Consider the following 22,535-nt stretch of genomic DNA (forward strand, 5'->3'; position numbering starts at 1 on the left):
AAAATACTTTGGAGAAACATTAAAGGTCACTTATTATGCAAAATGCATTTTTCCATGTCTTTTAAACATCAATATCTGTCCCCAATGTGTCTACAGGCCACTATAGTATCATAAAAGACCATCCTCTCTCTATTTCACCTGCTCAATCTCTCGGAAAAAGGGTCTGAAAAAACGCTGATCAGCACTTCCTTAAGCTGGTGAGGTCGGTAACATTTGTGTTACCTCGAACATGCAGAAAGGAGCTAAAAACCCTGCTTGTTCTGTTGTTGGCTGCAATACACCACACAGATGCTTGCACAATCTTCCCACTGCGGAGACTCTTAAGACCCAGTGCATAGAGTTTAACTTCGCTGGTGCTGTGCCCAGAAACGTTCCTAAAACTTTGCCGGTATGTGCAAATCATTTTACCAGGAATCAGGGTCAGTACCAGTCAGGATTTGCTAATTCCCTGAGACTAAAGATCTGTTAGGCAACATAATGGGGATGTTCTGCAGGGTGAAGGTTACATTTTTGACATTTATTGGTAATTATGCGCATGTCAGGTTGTAATTTAACAGCTTCCTCATTTCTGAATATATTCATCAAATCACCTCTCATGTGTCTTGGACAACCGCTCACAACTTTCACAACTGTTAGTTTGTGAAAAGGCCCTTAGCAAATCTCATCATTATCAGTGACCTATTGACTACCTTATGTGTTTTTCAAGGTTATAATAACTAGAGGGGACTGTAAAAGACACCCACCATGGATGCCCACTAAGCCTGGGGCACACTGCCCGCTTCAGGCTCGCCTGACGGCAGCGTCGCGTCGTGGCCGCGTGATGCACACCTAGGGTGTTCACACTAGACGCGAGTTAGCTGCCTGTCGGGAGCGTGTCTGCTACCTGTCAGCTGTGTTTTTGCTGCTGCTGACAGCCCTTTCTTTCTACATAGAGTTTGCCTTTTAATGGCCATTTAACTTCATGATAAATATAATTTATATTTATTTTAGACAGAGAAAGGTTCAGAAACGTGTGGTAATTAGTAAATAATAGTAATAATCCACAATTAAAACTCAGTACTGTATTCATTTATGATGCTTTCCAAGTCATTGCTTGTTCCACATCACTGTCCGGCACATATTTCAGAATAAAAGCCTCGTGTTAACAAATGAAGGAATTCTGTGCAAAGAAAACCCACTTTAGGGCTTTTATTTCGAAATGAAAGCAGGAAGTGTTGATTTAAACCCCAAACGTTATCAATTTTTTGAGCTCCCAAAGTGACTGAGTGTTTTCACAGCATTGACTGCTCATATTTCAGAATAAAAGCCTCGTGTTAACAAATGAAGGGATTCTGACTATAGAAAAAACGCCTGAGGGTTTTTATTTTGAAATGAAAGCAGGAAGTGTTGATTTAAAAACAAGTTTACTTAACTTAACTTTTTTTTCATCTCCGTAACATATTCTACAGATAAACCTCGAAACTGTAGTAAAGTCTTGCTGGTATGAAGTTAATATACAGTCACTAGATCTTTCACTGTCCGTGACATATTCTACAGATGTCTAGACATGGAAACTATAGTAATCTTGCTGGTATGATGTTCATATACAGTCAATAGATCACCTTCACTGTCTGTGACATATTCTACAGATGTCCAGACATGTAAACTGTAGTAAAGTCTTGCTGGTATGATGTTAATATACAGTCACTAGATCCTTTTCACTGTCTGTGACATATTCTACAGATGTCTAGACATGTAAACTGTATTATGTAGCTGATATGATGTCCATATACTGTCAATAGATCACCTTCACTGTCTGTTGCTGCTGGGACACGCAGCTGAGACGCGAGAGGCTCGCGTGTAAAATAGGCGACCCTTCTATTCTATAAAATAGACGCGCGTCTGACGCGCGTCTCATGCGGGCAGTGTGTCCACTCTAACCTGTTAACATGGATGCCGAAATAAAAAAACAACACGCGACGCTGCCGTCACGCGAGCCTGAAGCGGGCAGTGTGTCCACAGCTGCCTCAAAACGTGGGCAAACTAAAAGGGTGCTTTCACACCTGTAGTTTGGTTAATTCTGACCGAAGCCGTGGAAACACTGCCCGCTTCATGCTCGCGTAACGGCAGCGTCGCGTGTTGTTTTTTATTTCGGCGTCCATGTTAACAGGTTAGAGTGGACACACTGCCCGCATGAGACGCGCGTCTGACGCAAACACAAAGTGAGAGGAAGAACAGAGGAACTGGGTGTGTCTCGCTTTTAAAACCTTGTCCAACCCATCTGAGACCAATCTGTGTTAATGAGAAGGAGTCTGCCAGGAGAGCAGCTGCTGTCACTCAACAGGAAGGACTGTCAATCAGTCAAACAGAGACACAGATTACAGTCAGCTGTTCGTTCATTTTCCGCATTCACAACGTTCATGTATTTCTTTCCTAAACCTAACTATAGGGGTTTTGTTGCTTAATTCTAAAGTAACAGCAAGGGTAACTATAGTGTTTTTTTGCAAAAAATAAAGTGAGGTAAAATTACTATTTTTGTGAATGGAATCTGGTGGTTTTGAAGACAGTGATATAACGGCTTCAAACAATGATATTCAGGACAGCCCTAATTGAAAGTGCATTAGGGAGGGATTTCTGTCCAGTATGAACAGCAGAAATGAATACGGCAAGAATACAGACTTTGAAAATTGTGAACCTATCCTTTATTGTGTAGAAATGCTCTTTGTTTTCTCTCAGAAGTCTAGATGTGGATCAGAGAGAATATCTTAATGTACTGAGCTAGAACATCATGTTCTCAAGCTACAATTATATTATATTGTAGCAATGAAGGCTATTTGGCAAAGGAGGATGTCATTCAACTGCATCATCCTTTTCATATTTATAACAATGATCTCTTAAAAAGAATCATTATCCATGGTTTTCATTTAATGTCAACGCTATGCAACTGATCAGAAAAACTACATTTTAGCTGTATTTCTTTTTCCACAAAGAACTGTTCATTCTTGTCTCCATATAAGACTTTGCTTAATTGCCTACTTATCTGAGATGAAGATAGCAAAAGCAACAAAATAAGCATTCCTAACACAGTGGCCAAGCCATGCAGAGCACATCCATGATGCAGAGCAACAGGAAGGAGCACAATAACACAGCAACAATATACACTATCCGGTACATGTAGCCATACAAATCAACAAAACAATCAATACTTATAACCATTTTGACACATGCAGAGCAGCAATAGGCATTAAGACATGAATAAAATATGACAAATCATTTGTCTCCTCAGTGGCCCAAAGTAATAGGTGTTGGCATTGTATTTTACATCGTTAGAAAGCCTGTTTATTTACCTTCGCAATGATGTCAAACTTGTAAGGATCATGCATTTGTGGGATGAGCAGCACAGCTGATTATGTGGGGAGCGCCCAAGAAAAATTTGCCAAAATGCTCTGCCAATGGTAAACAGTGTATTCTCATAAGGCTACCAGGAAGCCTGCAATGACTGCCCTTCACTGTCAGGCCCATTTGCATTGGTGTTGACAACACAGACAATGGAACCTAAACATGTGGGGGAATGTCATGTTCAAAGTATGGAGACGACGCGGAGAACGCTATGCTGACTGTTGCACCGATGGAGTAACAGATTTTGGTGGGGGCAGTGTCATGGTGTGGGGCGGCATCTCCCTCACTGGCAAAACAAGGCTTGTCATCATTGAAGGCCATCTCAATGCAGGGAGATATCGGGATGAGATTCTGCAGCCAGTGACGATCCCATATCTCCACAATCTGGGACCTAACTTCATCCTCCAAGATGACAACGCTCGCCCCCACAGAGCCAGGGTTATCACAGACTACCTCCACAATGTGGGAGTAGAGAGAATGGAACGGCCTGCCAAGAGTCCACACCTCAACCCAATTCAACACTAACACTACAGCTTGGGCGTGCTGTACGTGTTAGAGTGACCAACACAACCTCGTTGGCTGACCTGCAACGAATCCTGGTTGAGGAATGGAACGCCATCCCACCGCAACGTGTGACCAGGTTGGTGACCAGCATGAGGAGGAGGTGCCAGGCTGTTGTGGCTGCGTATGGATCTCCCACCGCTACTGAGGCTCCTGACGGTGTATTAAATGAATAAAGTGTAAAATTGCCAATATGTCTTGTTTGTTCCTTGTTACTGATAGAGAGTTCAATCATCTAATCCACCAACCAACTCAAAACAAGAGTCAATACCAACAGGAAAATATACTGTTTACCATTGACGGAGCATTATGGCAAATTTTTCTTGGGCGCTACCCACATAATCAGCTGTGCTGCTCATCCCACAAATGCATGATCCTTACAAGTTAGACATCATTGCAAAGGTAAATAAACAGGCTTTCCAACCATGTAAAATACAATGACCATTAGCATTGTAACAACAGAGAAATAATCGACCAAACACAAGTTTCCAAACTTTGTTTTTCCAGTTTATATTTATAAGAATTGTTTTGGAGTATTCTATATGCACAAGAGATAACAGGAAATGAGGGCCATTTTTTATGGCAAAAAAAAAAAACAAAACCTCATGCTTAGGAATTAAATCATGAAATCTGTTTGGAAGTTATATTGCTTTCAGGTGTTAATGCTATACACTACTTCTGCTCATTATTTGTCATATCTGCAAGAGAGGTCTAACGAAATAATTGTTGTTTTAACGTAAAATTACAGTGTGCAACTTTTACCAACTATTACTGTACTAATTTAGCTTGGAAAATGGACAGCAGCAGAGAAGGCGGCCCTCTGAGACCATGCTAATGGCACAAGACACGTATCTTACTGGTGTTTGGTGAAGGTGTGGGACATGGTAACAACTCCTAGCTATTTGTTTTACTAAGAATTAAAGAAGAATATGGAAAGTATTACAATGAAAAATTTATAAATAAATGAATACACTGAGGTACCGGATACGATCTTTGCTTGGCTGCAAGAGTCTACACTGCGGCCGAAATATCCAGACTTTTTTTTCGAGCTGTCAAACGACTAAGCGTTTTGGTTTCTCAAAAACCAAACATATTAATATTTGTATGTATCTTTTAGGGAAAATAGAAGAGTCAGCCACTACCATTATACAACTAAAACTAACATTTAACGCATACGAAACGCTAAAAAATACAAGTTTTGGAAACCGGAAATGGAACCGTTTTACATTCCCGAGAGAAGCGTCTTCCCCGGACGTAGATGATCTTTGTTACAAACATGGCGGCTCGCATGTGAATGTCATGCCATCTTAATAACTCCCTGAATCAGCTCGTGTTTGAATGCGATTAGTGATCCTTTCAAGCTGATCTCTTGTGAAGTTGTGTTTTTATTCACCTGAGACAGCTGAGGATCGGGCGGTACTTACTTTATCCAGTAGTCCACTTCAACACGGGATCATGATGGAGGCTGAGGGACAACTGAGAAACGTGAGTCACATTAGTGTGCTGTGTGTGTCAGCTACATTGAGGTTTAATTGCAATCGCACAGTTTGATAGTGAGTTTGTTTTGGTGTCTTTGCAGCTGCGGGATTTCCTTCTGGTTTACAACCGCATGACTGAAAGCTGCTTCCAGCGATGCAGCAGCAACTTCAACTACAGAAACCTCACCATGGACGAGGTAGAAGTACTGGAGATCAGCGATAACCCATCTCCTTTTCATTAACAGCTTGTTTTTGTACATAAAACCTTGCAGAGCATAGCCAAAAGTATGTAGACCCACCAACATTACTCTCATATATGCAGGGATTGAAATTAGCACCTGACACCTGCCAAATACAGGCTAAATGTTGGCTGTGACAGGTACAAATTTCAGGTCACCTGCCACCATGGCAGACAGGTTTTCCTTATATTAAGATATTATTTTTCCAAAGCAATTACTAAATTAAAAAGTCAGTGATTAAGGTTACATGATCCATATTTCTACTGTCTGTTACCGCTGACTCAGTGTTTACTAGGGATGTAAGAAAATATAAAAAAATATGGAGTATTGCAATATTATGTTTTGTGATACTGTATCGATTCTCAAAAACCCTGTATTGATTTCTAATTAATAGTTTACAAGCAAAGATTAACTCAGTCAATTTTATTTGCAAAGAGAAATGCAAATGCAGATCCTACTATTCTGATTGCATAAAAAAGTTTATAAAACATTTTCTTTACTCAGATTTTATGCATGTCGCGGTGTGTTTTTTATACTATGACAGTGTTCCTAAATTAGATTTTAAAAAATCGATATATTGCCTTGCTCACAGTACTGCAATATGTCGTGATATATTGAATCATAACCCCTGTATCATGATACGTATCGTATCGCCAGATTCTTGCCAATACACAGTCCTAGTGTTTACAATTCTAAAGCGTTCCACATAGATTTCAGAAGTGGCAGACAAAAAAATTGTGTGGCTAGTAGAAATGTTCAGTGACCTGCCACAGTGGCATGTGAGGAAAAAAAATAATTTCAGACCCTGCATATATGTCAGTGTATAATATCCCCAAAAGCATGAGCATTGATAAGCTGCAAAGCGAAGTTGTAACAATACAAATAGTGCAAATTAATAAATGCTGCATGGATATACATGGACTGGATGATTATATACATGTGTGTATATACTGTATGTACAGTGAGTAGGATTTATATTTAGTGACAGCTATGTACATATTACAATAACAACAGCCTCACTGTTCTGGGAAGGCTCTCTACAAGAAGTCCCTGGCATTTTTGTTACAAAGTGCTTACTGTAGTTATCCACTCATCACCTCCGATTTGCTTTTTCCAGGAGCGCTGTGTGGACAGCTGTGCCGGGAAGCTGATTCGCTCCAACCACCGCCTGATGAGCACCTACGTGCAGCTGATGCCTCGGATGGTGCAGCGTCGGATGGAGGAGATGGAGAGCAAGGCTGCGGAAAATGCCAAGGCAGCAGAGGCCGCGGCTGCTGCTGCTGCTGCACATGTGGAGCCTCCCGCCATAGGGGCGGCATCACCGGCATCTCTAACCGCCATCACCGTACCTCCACCCCCACAAGCACTTTCACCGTTGGATCAACCTTTTACCTCAATGACGATCGACGACGTCGGAACACAGGCCCACGGCTCAGTCTTAAAGCCGGCAGGGTTAGATATTCCATTTGAGCTGCTCGACAAATCCACAACAGCCACAGAAGTCAAATTATCAGCCGCAGCACCACTCACACCTGCGGTCGTGACGGCGAATCTCTCAGTGCTTAATGAAGCTGGCGATGGACCATCTTATACGGCAGGCTTTCCTCTGCCACCGATAGCTGGTGCCCAAATTGAGTCTGACTTCTCAGCGCCTGTGTTTATGCCATCTAATCCAAAGTCTTTATCAGCAGATGTGCCTGTGTCAACAGTTGCTGCACCTACAGTGTCTAAATCCATTGAGAGCCTGTCAGGTCCGGAGAGATCCCCAGAGGTTCGTCCGCCGTCAGGCCAGTAACGAAGGCCAGTCCGGGTGTGTCTCAGGTAGTCAAACTGACTCCCACCACAAACCACCCACATCTGATGAGTAACTCATCACTGGCAAGTCCCAAATGTGATATTCTCCATATTACTAAAAAGAAAAGTTGATGAATAGATTACATAAATGAAATACTTTTCAACGACTATTATACATATGTCATAACCTTTTTCTGGCTACAGTCAAATGTGAGCATTTTTATGCTTTTCTGTTTTCATATTGCAAATTAAAAAAATCTTTACATTAGCAACTTGACGACCTCACGTAAGACTCTGTAACTTGTGCGGATCTTGTCATAATTTTTTTTACATTTTTAAAACATTAACTGATTTTGAAAATAATCTTAAATTGCTGCTTTAGTGCCATGTGATCTACCAGGAAAATAAGTCCTATGCTAAGAAGCCTGGTGGTCAAGCATGTCACTCATGATATATAAGAATATCAATTATTTATATTATATAGTAATATCTGACTGTATTACAAAGTGTCAGAAATAACATGACATTAAAATCTGTACATGTTTGTGATAAGAGGCAAAAGTTGTAACGGTGTATATGAGTGTAGTATGTGTGTGCAATGTCAGTTGAAAAATGATTTTAGTGATGGCAGTGATATTACCATTCAAAGCTAAACCAAGGTTCAATCTCCAGCCTGCAGCCTGGATTCTGGAGGCCTGATCATATTTGAACTTCAGTCTGGACTTTCAGCATCAATCTGACACCCTGAACACATTCAGTCCTGGTAATTGTTTGAAAGGTGACACAGTAAATGCAGAAATTAGATAATCTTCAATAATAAAAATCATGGTATATATTATGTTTGTCATGTTCTTTAATTTAAGTGTTCCACTGAAAAATGTAAAGGCCCTCCTGCTGCCGGATATCCTAACGCAGCAGTGGGTTGGGGCGTATGCCACATGCTCTCACTGTTGTGGAGTGTGAATCCAGTTCATGACCTTCGTCGCATATCATCACCTCTCTTTCTCCTCCCATAATTTCCTGTCTTTGCACTAAACACGTTATGTACTCTCTAATCCAGGAGCAAAGCCAAGATAAGCGATCTTAAAACATCATTCCCGGTGGCTTCATTTCTCAACCACATTTGTTAGTGACGTTCTTCAGTATAACGGTGAACAACAGCTGTGACAGTTAAGGATGGTAGAAGAAATTCTTTAGGCTAAGTATGGAACAAGGTTCGTTAAAGCCACTGATGTTCCAGTTTGGATAAAATGGTCAGTCCATAGTTCAATCAATTGTACCAACGATATAAAACTAATTATATTTTAACATCCACCCATTATCTGTAATCGCTTATCCTATTCTGGGTCGCGAGCCATGCTGATATATAGGCCGATATTAGCTCATGACAGATATATTGGTATCGGTATACATGTTGGCCAATAAGCAATGAGAACCACGAAAGTTATGTTTACAGTAATTTTGGTTTACCAGAGGGAACTGACAAGTTTATTTTTCAACTGTATAAACTCCTGATCAGTCCACACAGGCCTTATTCACTGAAGACATTTTGACATGTCATAGTAGGGAATACACATGGTGTAAATGATCAAATGAATGACAGCCAAACTCAATAGAACAAAGTCTTAATGTGATTAGTAACACTTGTGCCTTTGCTACTAATAGTCAAAATATCCAAATCACATGTTAAGGGTGCTATTGATAATATTGAGCCACTAGATGTCACATTCTCCCACACACGTTCCATTGCATTTACTTCACAACAAGTCGTTGCCAGGCACTTACCGTCAATCTCAGCCATTTATCCATTTTTTCCACACTAACTGACGACCCAGACACGTGATACCTATGTCGTTTTACTATTGGCTCACAAGCCTTGTTAGAAGTGGGAACCGAACGTCAGATATTTTCCACGGACATAAAAAAAAAAAACATTAATTTTGGACCCGCCAACATTTTTAAAATGATTACTTCACAATCATAATTTATTTTTCAGGAAAAGCCATACTTTTATTCGGCATCTTTCTAAAAGCCCTGTAGATGTATTTTTTTTTTTTTTTTTTAATATTCGTCTACATAAAAATGTTTTCAATTAAACCTTTTAAATGTAAGATATAATTATTATTTTTTTTGTATTATGGCTGAGGTGTTATGTTTTGTTATGCTATGTTTGGAAAAAAAAAGGAATAAAAATAATTTTCAAAAAAAATATATATATATATATTATTATGAATATATCTAATTTTTATAAAGTGCCTCCATCCCTTCACCTGACCTTTTTGACCCCCCTACGTGTAGTTGTGCCGCTGTATGCAGCATCACTGCATAGCCTCCAGCAGGAGGCGCTGCTGTTCATTGTCCCGGGACATCAGGCTGCCAGTAGCAGAGCTCCTCTCACCAGTAGCCCACATCAACCCGGAGGAGTTAGCGGGGCGTGGACTCGGACGCAGACTGAGACTATTCTCTGCTGCTCTACAATCTGAGGAGACGACCGACTTTCTGGGGGAAAAAAAGAAACTGACAAGAAATCGATCGATTCGCAGCTGGTAAGAGTTCTGAGACGTGTTTGTATGTTTTAATAGCTTTGTTTCCAATATGATTGGGGGGAAGTTTTGTTGTGGATGTCCAACTTCACTTTTGACTTTTTAACAATAGATTTCACAGTGATCCAATAGGCCAGCCCATCCGATTTCCACGGAGCAGGAGGGATAGAGCCAATGGGGGGAAATGTATTTAAAGTACTTCATAATTCAATTTGGATTGACTCTGGCTGACTGTTTATGTTTCTTTAGTGCAGCAGATGAGTGTAAATGAGTATAATGACTTAAAGATTGGTCTTCTATTAAAAGGATTGTTGAGTCAACTTTAAAAGACAAAATATAAAGTACAGCCAGGTTTCAGACACAATCACAGCTGATGGGATACACACATTTACATTATATCTACCTAATACAAGTCAACCTATACGCTCAAAAGACAGTGAGTGATGTTTGTTTACCTGCTTATATCAGTCCCCTGATATGAAAGATGTACAGTGCATGGCAAAGTCATTTGTACAAACCTTTTATATTTACTTTTACACACTTTTTTTGCAGGCTACATGTTCCTGATCTCAACAGAGATTGAAAGAGCAAACAGTCAAGCCACAGCATAACCATGGATGACATCTTCACACAGTGTCGAGAAGGGAACTCTGTAGCTGTCCGTCTGTGGTTGGACAACACAGAGAATGACCTCAACTTGGGGTAAGCAAGCAAGCGGATAATATACTGTATCTGCATGCTCTTCACTCAGATACATAAAGCTTTGAAGATCATCTCTGGGATGTTAGCTGTAAAGTCTGTGCAAATAGAACACTGAGTACAGCCCCTCTAATGAATGGAGCTGACTTTATAGCAAAACGTACCACATTTGGTATGGTGGGCGAGTGCATACAAAGCAGTCCTTGGCACATTAGAGGTGGTCAAATAGTTTCCATATTGTGTGCTCTCTCTCTCTCTCCTGCAACTCCACACACGCTGCTGAACGTCACCCAGCGTTGGTAATTCCAGTCCAGTTTTTTTTTTTCCCCCTTTCTTCTTCTTCTCCTCCTTATGATGTCATCCCCAAAAACTCTCTGTGTGTGTGTGTGTGTGTATAAAAGCAGTGGGTGATTTGTGGAGAATGACGTAAATGACTCAGAATATAACCTGAAACTCAGCCCACACTACTGAAAGGAGCATACAGACTTTAGATTATAGTGCTGATGTGATTTTAGTGGATTTACAGAAGCAAATCTGATAATCACAATCATTTTTTAAATTAAATATTTGGAGTTTTATACTTTACACCCTGTTATCTGGGAACAGGCTTTTTTTTTATCACAATTTGTGATATGTTGTATAATAAAAAATGATGAATTCATCTAAAATATAAGTGGTAGATGAACTTATTAGTTGCAGCCCTATTAGATTTAAAAGATTTTTTAAAGATATACAGAGCACTTCTGCCTGTTTACATAATTCCCTTGCCAGCAGAAAGGACCTCCAAGACCTCACTGCTAAAGACCTCGGTTATCTCATTCTTGGGCCAGGCCATATATGTGCAGTTTGTTGACGTTGACTTTTGAGGGCTGCGGAGCTGCTAGCCAACCACGCAACAGCCAAGGCCATTTCCTCAGCTCAACTCCATACAGGGCCAGGCCCTCGCTGACAGAGCTTCTCCGGCAGCTCGCTGCAGTCCCACATAAACATCTGAGAGAGAGCAGTCATTACGCTGGAGGCCTGCTTCGCCTTTTAATCTGAGGAGACTCAACTGTGTGTGTGTGTGAAGCAGCCCCCTTTCTTTTCCTTCAGAATATCCAATAATGTATAATATATTGGTGGGAATTTTTGATGCAGGAAGTAGGAACTGGAGCGTCCACTGAGACTAACAGTGAATGCCATTTCAGATCTCCCCCGGGAGCTGTGTGTGTGTGTTTGAGCGAGTGACACAGGAAGACACAGGGAAAAAGAGAGAGAGGGAATGTGTAGCCGAGGATTCCACTGTGTATTTTCCGCCCTGTCATTCCTGAGTTTTTTTACCCGTTACTTTTTATAGCACACAGGGTTCGGTCAGGCTATGAACTGTCTGTCCATAGTGCCGGATCAGAATTGACAGAAAATGTGACTATTCTTTCACATTAGTGCGAGCTAGTACTGCATCTATTTCCTACAAGCCCTCTTGAGGTTTATTGTGAAAGTAGAGTTTGTGGCTTTGCAGGGAGTTGCGAAAAGCCCCAGCAGCTGCCTCGGGGTCAGCTAATGTAAAGGAGTCACTCGAGTGAAGGGGGCCGGTCACACATAGGTGGTAGCTCGGCTCCTCGTAGGCTGCAGCCATGTACGCTGTCTGCGTATTTGCATTTTTTTGCGTATATGTTAGCAGACATTCCGGCTTGCAGAGGCCTATTTATCACTAGGCCAGTCGTCAGATGGGTAAAGGCTGCCGGCAAGCGCAAGGAAGCATGTGCTTAAGTCTAAATAAAGATTGGTAGGTAGTGGGTGTGGAAACCTGTGTGTGTCAAAGACAACCACACAGATCAGCTGGTATGTGCTCAGAGTTGTTACGCTACACACGTTTCCCGGAAACGAGTGACCTCCAAATGTTGTCATCTTATAAAAACATTCTAATTCGTCCTCATTCTCTCCCATGTGTCTTGTTTATTTTAGTGACGACCACGGCTTCAGCCCCCTCCACTGGGCCTGCAGGGAAGGGAGGAGCGGCGTTGTTGACATGCTCATCATGAGAGGTGCTCGTATTAACGTGATGAACCGTGGAGACGACACCCCGTTGCATCTCGCCGCCAGTCACGGACATAGAGACATTGTGGCAAAGGTAAAACACGCTATGGTTACAACTAGACCGCTCCTGCCTTGTTTACACTGTCTCTTGAGGGGAGAAAACTCTCTCCGTTGTTCAATTTTCTCACTTTATGACCAGCTGATTCAGTGCAAAGCCGACCCCAACACAGTCAACGAGCATGGAAACACGCCACTCCACTACGCCTGCTTCTGGGGCCAAGACGAAGTGGCAGAGGTACAGAACACTCCGCTTCTTTTAAGCACTATCTGTTGGCTGAAAAGGCCCTCTCCTGGGGAGAAAAGGACTCTACAGTCATGGCTTTTTTTTTGTCAGTGTATTTGCTTTTAATCCAATCTAATCTCTGCACAACCCCTCTTTTTAAGGACTTGTTGACCAGTGGTGCCCAGGTGTGTGTATGTAACAGGTATGGACAGACACCTCTGGACAAGGGCAAGCCTCACCTAAGACAGCTGCTTGAAGGTCAGAGGTCATTTATGAGCGTTTTAACATCCTAAGTCATTATATTGGCAAAATTAAAAAATGATCACTTTACTTTTGTATTCTTTTTATGTAGAAAAGGCCGAGAAAATGGGCCAGAGTATGACCAAAGTCCCCTATAAGGAATCTTTCTGGAAGGGCACCATGCGAACACGACCTCGTGAGTAACATTCACTTCATAAAAAGGAACAAATCGTCTTTTTAAATCAGGATGTTTGTTTGATTATTCATGTTCTGGCTCTTTCAGGTAATGGTACCCTCAACAAGCAGGCTGGTATTGATTATAAGCAGCTTTCGCTGCTGGCAAAGATCAATGAAAACCAGTCCGGAGAGGTCAGTTGCACTCTGTGTTTACTGCTCTGTCAAGTCTTTTTCATTTCTTTTCACCTCCTCCGGTTGTTTACCTCGACTGTGTGCTCTGTCTGCAGTTATGGCAGGGTCGGTGGCAAGGGGATGAGATTGTAGTGAAGGTGCTTCAGGTGAGAGACTGGACCACCAGGAAGAGCAGAGACTTCAACGAAGAGCATCCGAAACTCAGGTGATTTATACATTTGGTTTTCTAACGATGAAAAGGTAATGGTGGTGGTTTTGGTTGGGTCTTAACAGGGCAGAATAGAGTTCATTTATGGGCATCACACGATCACATGCTGTCAATCTGTTGAATAAACTGAGGCTAATCCATTTGGTTCTGCTGTTTGAGTCTCTTCAGAGCCTGTTTGTCTGCACTATATACAGTCTATCGCATCCTAGTAAACACAGTGCTAATGGGAGGATGGATGTGATTGATTGGTGGTCATTGAGGTTTGCTGTGGTCAAAGAGAATTTAGGATCAACAAGGAGAGGAGTTTTTTATTGTGAGAAGTCAAGGAAATGGGTTGTGGATGGTTTTGTAATGAAGCAGCTGTTTACTGTGTGATGTGTTCTGCTCTACAATGTGAAAAACACATTCCACAAACCTCCTTCCATCGCAGAAAACATGATGAAACCCATAATAACATGGCATTAAATCAATCATAGTAGAAATTAAATCTTATTTTGAATCCTGTTTTGTCATGTTCTTGTATCAGTTTGTGTATTACGTTGTTCGTTTGCCAAAAAAGGCAAAAAAGTGTGCCGTTGTTATGTCGAAGTATGCGCAGACATCATACAGGCATGTTAAGACAGGTTCGGCAGGGCCCCCGCAAGGACCTCTGCATTCAGTGAATCATTATTGACATCATTATGGCGGGGTTGCGTGCATATTTTAAAGGACTCCCAAGCAAGTATCAGGTGTATTTACACAGAAATGGCCTACTTAAATCAAATTAATCAAAATAAATTACACTATAAAAAGATGTATTATACAACAGAGTAAATCAACCAAGCAAAACAGAACATAAAGGAAAGCCTTTTAACATAAAACCTAAACTGGCCCAGCTTAAATCAGTCCAACCAACTTCAGACCCCCATTAAGTGACAAAACTCCCAACTCCTTAACAGGACAAAAATGAAGAAAATGTTTGTTCACAGAATGAAGCCCCAGCAGGACGGCTGAGTGTGGAATTGGAAGAACTTGGCAGTGTGTTTTCATGCTGGCTTCAGTTCTTTGCCCTCTTAAGAATTGAAGCACACATAAAAGTGCATACTGAAAAATTCAGAGGCAACATATAATCTGACTGCAAGAAATGAAAGAGCTTCAGCTTAACTTTAAAGGGCCGCAGATGATACAAATGTGGTGCATGGGTTCTTGAAGAGTGTTCTTCATGCAGAACACGCTTTTAGGACATTTCTTGTCTTAATGGGTTTTTCTTTTTCCTAATGGTGTTTCCTCCCAACCGTGAAGTTAATTCCTAATCATCTGAGAATATATAATTATGTTCTTTCAACATTTACACACACTTTCTCTCTCTTTTCCGTAGGATTTTCTCTCATCCAAACGTTCTGCCTGTTCTTGGGGCCTGTCAGTCACCTCCATCCCCTCACCCCATCATCATTACCCACTACATGCCATACGGATCCCTCTTCAACATACTGCACCAGGGCACTAGTAAGTACTCGTTGGAAATGGCAAAATTTTGCATTTAAGTTTATTCCAGCACCAAAGCACTATGGCTGATGACTGCTACTGCAGATGGAGAGCATCATACACTCATCCTCACCCCCCATTGGCGATTTTAGACTCTTTTTTTAGAGGTATTCAAACAACCCTAAAAAGTAATTATCAAACCTTCGGAGACTCGTGGGATTGCCGGCAATCCCGGCCAACATTACTGTCTTTAAGAGGCTGTAGCAGGTCAGTCTTAAGGGAAGATATTGGTATCATGAAACTAGAAAAACTAAAGAATGTATGTCATGTTAACTTGTCGGGACGGAGGCTAAATAACTCTCCAAATTTACGCTAAATTTTGGCGAGGGTAAACTGGCATGGAGATTTTCAAAGGGGTCCCTTGACCTCTCATCTCAAGACATACATTTCCACCATAACTTGTTGCAGAAAAGGCAGATATTGGTGCACAAAAATTCACCAGATTGCAGGACATTAAGGGTTCACCCAATCGGACTTCTTACTTTTCTCTCCTGTCCTCCTCTGTCTTCGTCTTCCTCTTCCACAGCTCTGGTGGTTGACCAAAGCCAAGCAGTGAAGTTTGCGTTGGACATCGCCAGTGGCATGGCTTTCCTCCACACCTTAGAACCAATGGTTTCACGGCTTTACCTCAACAGTAAGCACGTCATGGTAAGACACCGCTTTACTGTGCACAATTCTAAACAAAAAGATTTTAGTCTGTTACTGCCACTACATCAACACACAAAAGTGATCCTGTGACTCATTGACTAGCCAGATATTTTTATATATATTTCTTCCCATCCGCAACTGGCCCAGTTAGTAAGGCCCTGGACCCCCATTGAGATGGCCTCTTATCCCCTCCCATAGACATGTTACATTAACGCACATCTTTAGAACTATAACCATATACTGTACATTGTATAGTCTTTTGTCCTTGGACAATTTTGCACAATTCTACACAAAACTATCACTTCTAAAAACCGCACAGCTGTTTCATTTTTATTTCAGATATTGTCACATTTTATAGTATTTTTCATATTTTAATTTTAATTTTCTTCCATACAGCTTTCATTTTAATTCAGATATATTGTAGATATTTTTTATAGTATTTTTTTGTTTTTTGTTAATCTTTATCTGCTTCTTGATTTTTTAATTTAATATGCTGTTACTACGTTTGTTATACACCAAAGCAAATTTTAATTCAAATATTGTACATATTTTATAGTATTTATCATATTTTCATTGTAATTTTCTTCTATACAGCTTTCATTTTACATCAGGTATATTGTACATACTTTTATAGTAGTTTTTGGTATTTTTATTATAATTTTCTTCTATTCTATATTTTATTATTTATTTTCTATTTTTTTTATTTAAATTTCTCTTGTTTCATGTTTATGTTATGCACCAATACACCAAAACTAACTCCTTGTATGTGAAAACATACTTGGCATACTTGACTCTGGTTTGATGAGTAACAAGCTGGCGGGGTGAATTTGCAGATTGATGAGGACATGACAGCCAGAATAAGCATGGCAGATGCAAAGTTCTCCTTCCAGTGTCCCGGTCGTATGTACTCTCCAGCATGGATGGCCCCTGAAGGTATTCATCCCTTTTTTCTTCCTTTTTGTTCTCCTCCCTTCCGCCTACTTCCTCTTCCCATAATACCTCCTCCGACTTTATGAGTCACTTAGTCAGGAACATGCTGCACTGTATAATTTGGTCCCAGTTAAGTGGTAGTCATCTAGTGTGTTGCCTGTGTTACGGAATAAAAACAAACCAATAAATGACTTATCCTATCATGTTCATGGAGTTGTCGATCTTGTTTGCAGCCCTGCAGAAGAGGCCTGAGGACATCAATAGAAGATCTGCAGACATGTGGAGCTTCGCCGTGTTACTGTGGGAGCTGGTTACCAGAGAGGTTCCCTTTGCTGACCTCTCACAAATGGAGATAGGCATGAAGGTATTATCTACCCACAGGCTTGTACTGTGTGTTCACATCCACATCTCTGTATCCCTTTGGAAATACCGCACCAAACCCCACGCCTCTGAAATATCCCAAGGCTTTTACAGGTTTCTAACTTTGTACCTCGCCTCCCCTCCGTTCCTCAGGTGGCTCTCGAAGGTCTCCGGCCCACCATCCCACCGGGGATTTCCCCTCACATCTGTAAGCTGATGAGACTCTGCATGAACGAGGACCCGGCCAAGAGACCCAAGTTTGACATGATCGTCCCAATCCTGGAGAAGATGCAAGACAAGTGAAACGCCTTCGCAGCAACCTTTTAACACTCTGTTTTTTATCATCAAACCACTCTTTATCTTCACTTCAATCTAGATGGCCGCCAGACCAGTCCTGTGTGTTTGTGTGTCTGCATGTGAGCTCGGAATTTATGTTTTATTTATGTTTTAGTTTGTCTGCTGATCTGGCTGTTGTAACGTGTAAAGTGTCTTCAGCTTGTACTGGACTGAGAGCATAGTGCCTATTTATTGGTTTCTTACAAAATCCATAAATTACAGCCTAGCCTCCTCTGCTAGCTGTAGCCTAGGCCTGTTCAACCTGCTACAGCCTAGCCTCCTCTGCTAGCTGTAGCCTGGCCCTCTTCAACCTGCTACAGCCTGGGCCAATTCAACCTGCTACAGCCTGTCCTCCTCTGCTAGCTGAAGCCTGGCCCTCTTCAACCTGCTACAGCCTGTCCTCCTCTGCTAGCTGTTGCCTGGCCCTCTTCAACCTGCTACAGCCTGGGTCTCTTCAACCTGCTACAGCCGGGCCCTCTTCAACCTGCTACAGCCTGGGCCTCTTCAACCTGCTACAGCCTGGGTCTCTTCAACCTGCTACAGCCTGGGTCTCTTCAACCTGCTACAGCCTGGGCCTCTTCAACCTGCTACAGCCTGGGCCTCTTCAACCTGCTACAGCCTGGGTCTCTTCAACCTGCTACAACCTGGGCCTCTTCAACCTGCTACAGCCTGGGCCTCTTCAACCTGCTACAGCCTGGGCCTCCTCAACCTGCAACAGCATAGCCTCCTCTGCTAGTTGTAGCCTGAGCCTGTTCAACCTGCTACAGCCTGGGCCTCTTCAACCTGCTACAGCCTGGGCCTCTTCAACCGGCTACAGCCTGACCCCCTTTGCTGGCTACAGCCTAGCTTCCTCTGCTAGCTGTAACCCGGGCCTCTTCAACTTGCTTCAACCTGCTACAGCTTGGGCCTCTTCAACCTGCTACAGCCTGGCTTCCTCTGCTAGCTATAGCCTGGCCCTTTTCAACCTGCTACAGCCTGACCTATTGGTTATTGGTTTGGACATGTTTCATCCACTAAAACCTTCCTGGCCTTTTTGGCTCACAATCATTTCTATTTTCTGGATCACATCAGCTCATACAACCTGCCTTTCTAGCAGGTACACACAGGAGACTGCCATAATTTCTAACGGTGTTGGTACATTGGACTTCAGTTTATCAACCAGAGACATTTCATCCTTCTGGTTTACAAAGACTTTTGGACTTTCTACTTGGTGTGTAACGAATCTTATTCCTTTGTACTCTTACATGTTATTGCAGCAGTTCCACGACTCTTCCTCTTTAATTTTGACCAAACCGTCAATGAAAGATAAACATATGCAACATTTTAGCACTGTCCTCAGACGTGTGTTAATCATTCTCATGTTGTTAATCTCTGGAAATGTTCACCCAAACCCAGGGCCCGCTATTCATGGTCCCACTGTCTCTAATCTGTCGTTTAATGATTTTTGTGATCGTAAATCATTGGGCTTTCTACATGTCAATATCTGTAGTTTGTTGCCAAAACATGACTATTTAAAAGCCTGGGTGCACACTGCAAACCCTGATGTTCTGGCTGTCTCTGAATCATGGCTTAAGAAAGGTGTCTCGGATCTAGAAATTCGAATACCGGGTTACAACGTCTTTCGTCAGGATAGATCCACCAAAGGTGGCGGCGTGGCTATATTTGTAAAAGATCATTTGCAATGTTCTGTTACGCTGTCTAAATCAGTCCCCAAGCAATTTGAACTGTTACTGTTAAAACTTAAACTGTCTACAAATTTCACTCTGTCTGTTGCTGTTTGCTATAGACCACCCTCTGCTCCAGCATGCACATTAAGAGCTCTCGGTGAACTGTTGGCCCCTCACATTTCCTCTGAGTTTGTCCTTCTGGGTGACCTAAACTGGAATATGATCAACCCCCCTGATTTAGTTACACAGCAATTTGATGCTTTAAACCTCTTTCAAATTGTATCTGAGCCAACCAGACATAATTTGAAATCACCGTCATCTGCCACACTAATCGATATTATTCTCACTAACACTCCATCAAACTACCGATCTGGAGTCTTCAGTCAAGACTTGAGTGACCACTGTGCCATTGCATGCGTTCGCTCCGGCCTCTCTGTCAAACGTCCACCGGTGATTGTGACCAAGCGCTCACTGAAAAACTTTGACAATCAGGCCTTCTTGCAAGATGTTGCAGCTGCAAACTGGGAAAGAATCAATCTTATCCCCTCAGTGGAAGATGCCTGGTCTTATTTCAAAAACACCTTTAGCCTAATCATTGAGAAACACGCCCCATTGAAACGATTCCGGACGAAGAATCGCTACAGCCCCTGGTTCAGTCACGATTTGGCGGCTCTGATCCGCCTAAAAAACACCTCATGGCGGAGAGCGAGGTCTTCTCAGTCTGCTGCCGACTGGCTGGCCTTCAGACAATGTAGGAACAAAACAACACAGGCAATCAGGAAAGCTAAAATCAGTCATTTCAAAGAAGAATTCTCAGCCAGTGGCTCTGATGCCAAGAAATTTTGGAAAACAGTCAAATCCATGGAAAACAAACTTGCTTCTCCGCATCTACCCACTTCTTTGATTTTTGATGACATTGTTGTTACTGATAAACAACGCATGGCCACACACTTCAACCAACATTTCGTGAATTCATCTAATTTCTTTGGTGCAGCTGCCCCTGAAACAGATTCATCTAACACTCCCACTTCATCACCCAGCGTTAACAGCTTCTCCCTTCAACCTGTTAAGGTTTCGGAAGTCCTGGATGAACTCATTAAGTTAGATTCAAACAAGTCAGCTGGATCTGATGGGCTTGACCCTGTGTTTTTAAAATCAGCCGCTCATATTATTGCTTCCCCTATTACAAGCCTGTTCAACCTGTCATTTCATCTGTCTGTTTTCCCCCCTGACTGGAAATCGGCTACAATTCTCCCCCTCTTTAAAGGAGGCTCTGGCTCTGACCCGAACTGCTACAGGCCGATTTCCATTTTGCCCTGTCTGGCCAAAGTCATAGAGAAACTGGTACATAAACAACTAATTCACTTCATTGACTTAAATCATATTTTGTCTGACCTGCAGTCTGGGTTTAGGAAAGGCCACGGATGTACCACCGCTACACTGAAGGTCCTTGATGACGTCATCACCGCCATGGACATCAAACAGACTTGTGTAGCTGCCTTTATAGACCTAGCCAAGGCTTTTGACTCGGTCAACCATAACATTCTCCTGCAAAGACTTACCAGCATTGGCTTGTCCAGTAGATGTTGCAACTGGTTTGCTAGCTACCTGGCTGATCGTGTCCAGCGGGTGAAGACCGAAAACATCATGTCTGAACCTCTTACCATCTCTAAAGGTGTGCCTCAAGGCTCCATCTTAGGCCCTATTTTGTTCTCCATTTATATTAACGATGTAGCCAAAGCTGCTGGAAATTCCAGGATTCATCTGTATGCTGATGACACCATCATATATTCAGCTGGTCCCTCACTCCACTCTGCTGTGTCCACTCTTCAACAAAGCCTCACCTCCATCCAACAGTCTTTCCACAACCTCCACCTGCTCCTCAACGCCAAAAAGACCAAATGTATGCTGTTTGACCGGAAAAACCTCATCATCCCCAGCCCTCCCAAGATCTACAGTGCTGATGGCTCGGAGCTGGAGTTTGTCAGCTCCTACAAATACCTTGGCTTCTGGTTGGACTCATCTCTCTCATTTAACACACACATCAATAACCTTCTGGCTAAAGTCAAAGCTAGACTGGGTTTCCTGTATCGAAACAAGGCCTCCTTCACACACTCTGCCAAATTCACCCTTGTGAAAATGACCATCCTTCCTCTATTTGACTACGGCGATATAATTTATAAAATGGCATCAAAGACCACCCTCAGAAAACTGGACACACTCCACCACTCAGCAATCCGTTTTGCCACATGTGCACCCTTCACCACCCACCACTGTGAACTTTACAGATTGGTGGATTGGCCCTCCCTTCACACCAGGCGGCTACAACACTGGCTGCTCTTGGTCTACAAATCCATTTTGGGAATGACCCCTTGCTACCTCTCCAATCTTCTGCACATTTCCGACAGCAATCGCTGTTTAAGATCCAGTGATTTCATAAGGCTCATCATTCCAAAAGTCCGTACTGTGTTTGGTCATAACTCCTTTCATTTTGCCGCTGCAAATGACTGGAACTCACTACAGAACACGCTCAAACTAACAGCTCTCACCTCTCTCAACATGTTCAAACAAAAGCTGCAACAAGTCATAGTTGACTGCTGTACTTGCTGACCAGCCCTCACTTCTCTCTCTCTCTTCCATTTTTACAAAGTACATCCAGTAATCCGCCTTTTTTTTGTACATAGTGTTTGTTAATTTACCTATGCTGTTTTTAGCCATTTTCTCATGTGTTTGTCATACTGTATTGTATCTGTGCTGTCTGTGTCACTTGTGTGGACTGTGCTACTGCCTCTTGGCCAGGTCATCATTGTAAATGAGAATTGGTTCTCAATTGATTTTACCTGGTTAAATAAAGGTCAAATAAAAAAAAAAAAAAAAAATCATGTATCCCGCTAAGCCACTGTAAATAATGTCAGAGACCACTTTCGCTACACAATTCAAAGTATTATATTGCTTTTCTTGTATAATTTAAATTCGAGGTATAAATGTTCTTTAGCCCATGTGCTCTTTTATTATGGCTGAAACATGTTCACTGAAAACTTTTGAATCCAGTGTGGATTATATTCAGTGACAGAAACAGATCCAAAGAAATGTGTATAGAAATAAAGCTTTTATACACATAACCGAATGCAATAAATGTTTTATATTTATGACAAATCCTTGTTCTTTTATTTTGTGGAACACTAAAAAAATAATTCTTAGCACATGGTCCGCTTGCTGGAAAGTTTTCATCCAAATCTTGTGGCTTTCTTCAGCAGATGGG

The 22,535-nt window shown here is 42.0% G+C and overlaps 2 protein-coding genes across 4 annotated transcripts; both read left to right on the forward strand.

Moving 5' to 3' along the window:
* The first annotated feature begins 5,184 nt into the window (after positions 1 to 5,184).
* Positions 5,185 to 8,288, forward strand: timm10b (translocase of inner mitochondrial membrane 10 homolog B (yeast)). Its single transcript, XM_037749657.1, has 3 exons — positions 5,185 to 5,424; positions 5,519 to 5,614; positions 6,774 to 8,288. Exons 1-3 carry the CDS (start codon positions 5,395 to 5,397, stop codon positions 7,449 to 7,451), a joined length of 804 nt encoding a protein of 267 aa, XP_037605585.1. The 5' UTR covers positions 5,185 to 5,394; the 3' UTR covers positions 7,452 to 8,288.
* A 1,553-nt stretch (positions 8,289 to 9,841) lies between these two features.
* ilk (integrin-linked kinase) lies at positions 9,842 to 22,429 on the forward strand. Of its 3 annotated transcripts, XM_037749324.1 has the most exons (14): positions 9,842 to 9,996; positions 10,546 to 10,695; positions 12,637 to 12,802; positions 12,908 to 13,003; positions 13,153 to 13,249; positions 13,344 to 13,427; positions 13,515 to 13,600; positions 13,696 to 13,805; positions 15,166 to 15,293; positions 15,859 to 15,980; positions 16,814 to 16,913; positions 17,144 to 17,274; positions 17,424 to 17,640; positions 22,152 to 22,429. In XM_037749324.1, exons 2-13 carry the CDS (start codon positions 10,607 to 10,609, stop codon positions 17,571 to 17,573), a joined length of 1,359 nt encoding a protein of 452 aa, XP_037605252.1. In that variant the 5' UTR covers positions 9,842 to 9,996; positions 10,546 to 10,606; the 3' UTR covers positions 17,574 to 17,640; positions 22,152 to 22,429. The 3 variants fall into 3 exon arrangements, with proteins under 3 accessions (XP_037605252.1, XP_037605253.1, XP_037605254.1); XM_037749325.1 differs by lacking the exons at positions 9,842 to 9,996; positions 10,546 to 10,695 and adding an exon at positions 12,151 to 12,457; XM_037749326.1 differs by lacking the exons at positions 9,842 to 9,996; positions 10,546 to 10,695 and adding an exon at positions 12,371 to 12,513.
* The last annotated feature ends 106 nt before the right edge of the window (positions 22,430 to 22,535 follow it).

Source organism: Sebastes umbrosus, chromosome 17, assembly GCF_015220745.1.
Source record: "Sebastes umbrosus isolate fSebUmb1 chromosome 17, fSebUmb1.pri, whole genome shotgun sequence".
Lineage (NCBI taxonomy): Eukaryota > Metazoa > Chordata > Actinopteri > Perciformes > Sebastidae > Sebastes > Sebastes umbrosus.

Excerpts from the sequence above, each read along its gene's own strand:
- ilk (XM_037749324.1), top strand. The coding sequence starts at position 10,607 with ATGGATGACATCTTCACACAGTGTCGAGAAGGGAACTCTGTAGCTGTC. Across the intron at positions 10,696-12,636 it reads GAGAATGACCTCAACTTGGG|TGACGACCACGGCTTCAGCC; the intron begins GTAAGCAAGCAA and ends TGTTTATTTTAG. Across the intron at positions 16,914-17,143 it reads AGCATGGATGGCCCCTGAAG|CCCTGCAGAAGAGGCCTGAG; the intron begins GTATTCATCCCT and ends TCTTGTTTGCAG.
- timm10b (XM_037749657.1), top strand. The coding sequence starts at position 5,395 with ATGATGGAGGCTGAGGGACAACTGAGAAAC. Across the intron at positions 5,425-5,518 it reads CTGAGGGACAACTGAGAAAC|CTGCGGGATTTCCTTCTGGT; the intron begins GTGAGTCACATT and ends GTGTCTTTGCAG. Across the intron at positions 5,615-6,773 it reads GAAACCTCACCATGGACGAG|GAGCGCTGTGTGGACAGCTG; the intron begins GTAGAAGTACTG and ends TGCTTTTTCCAG.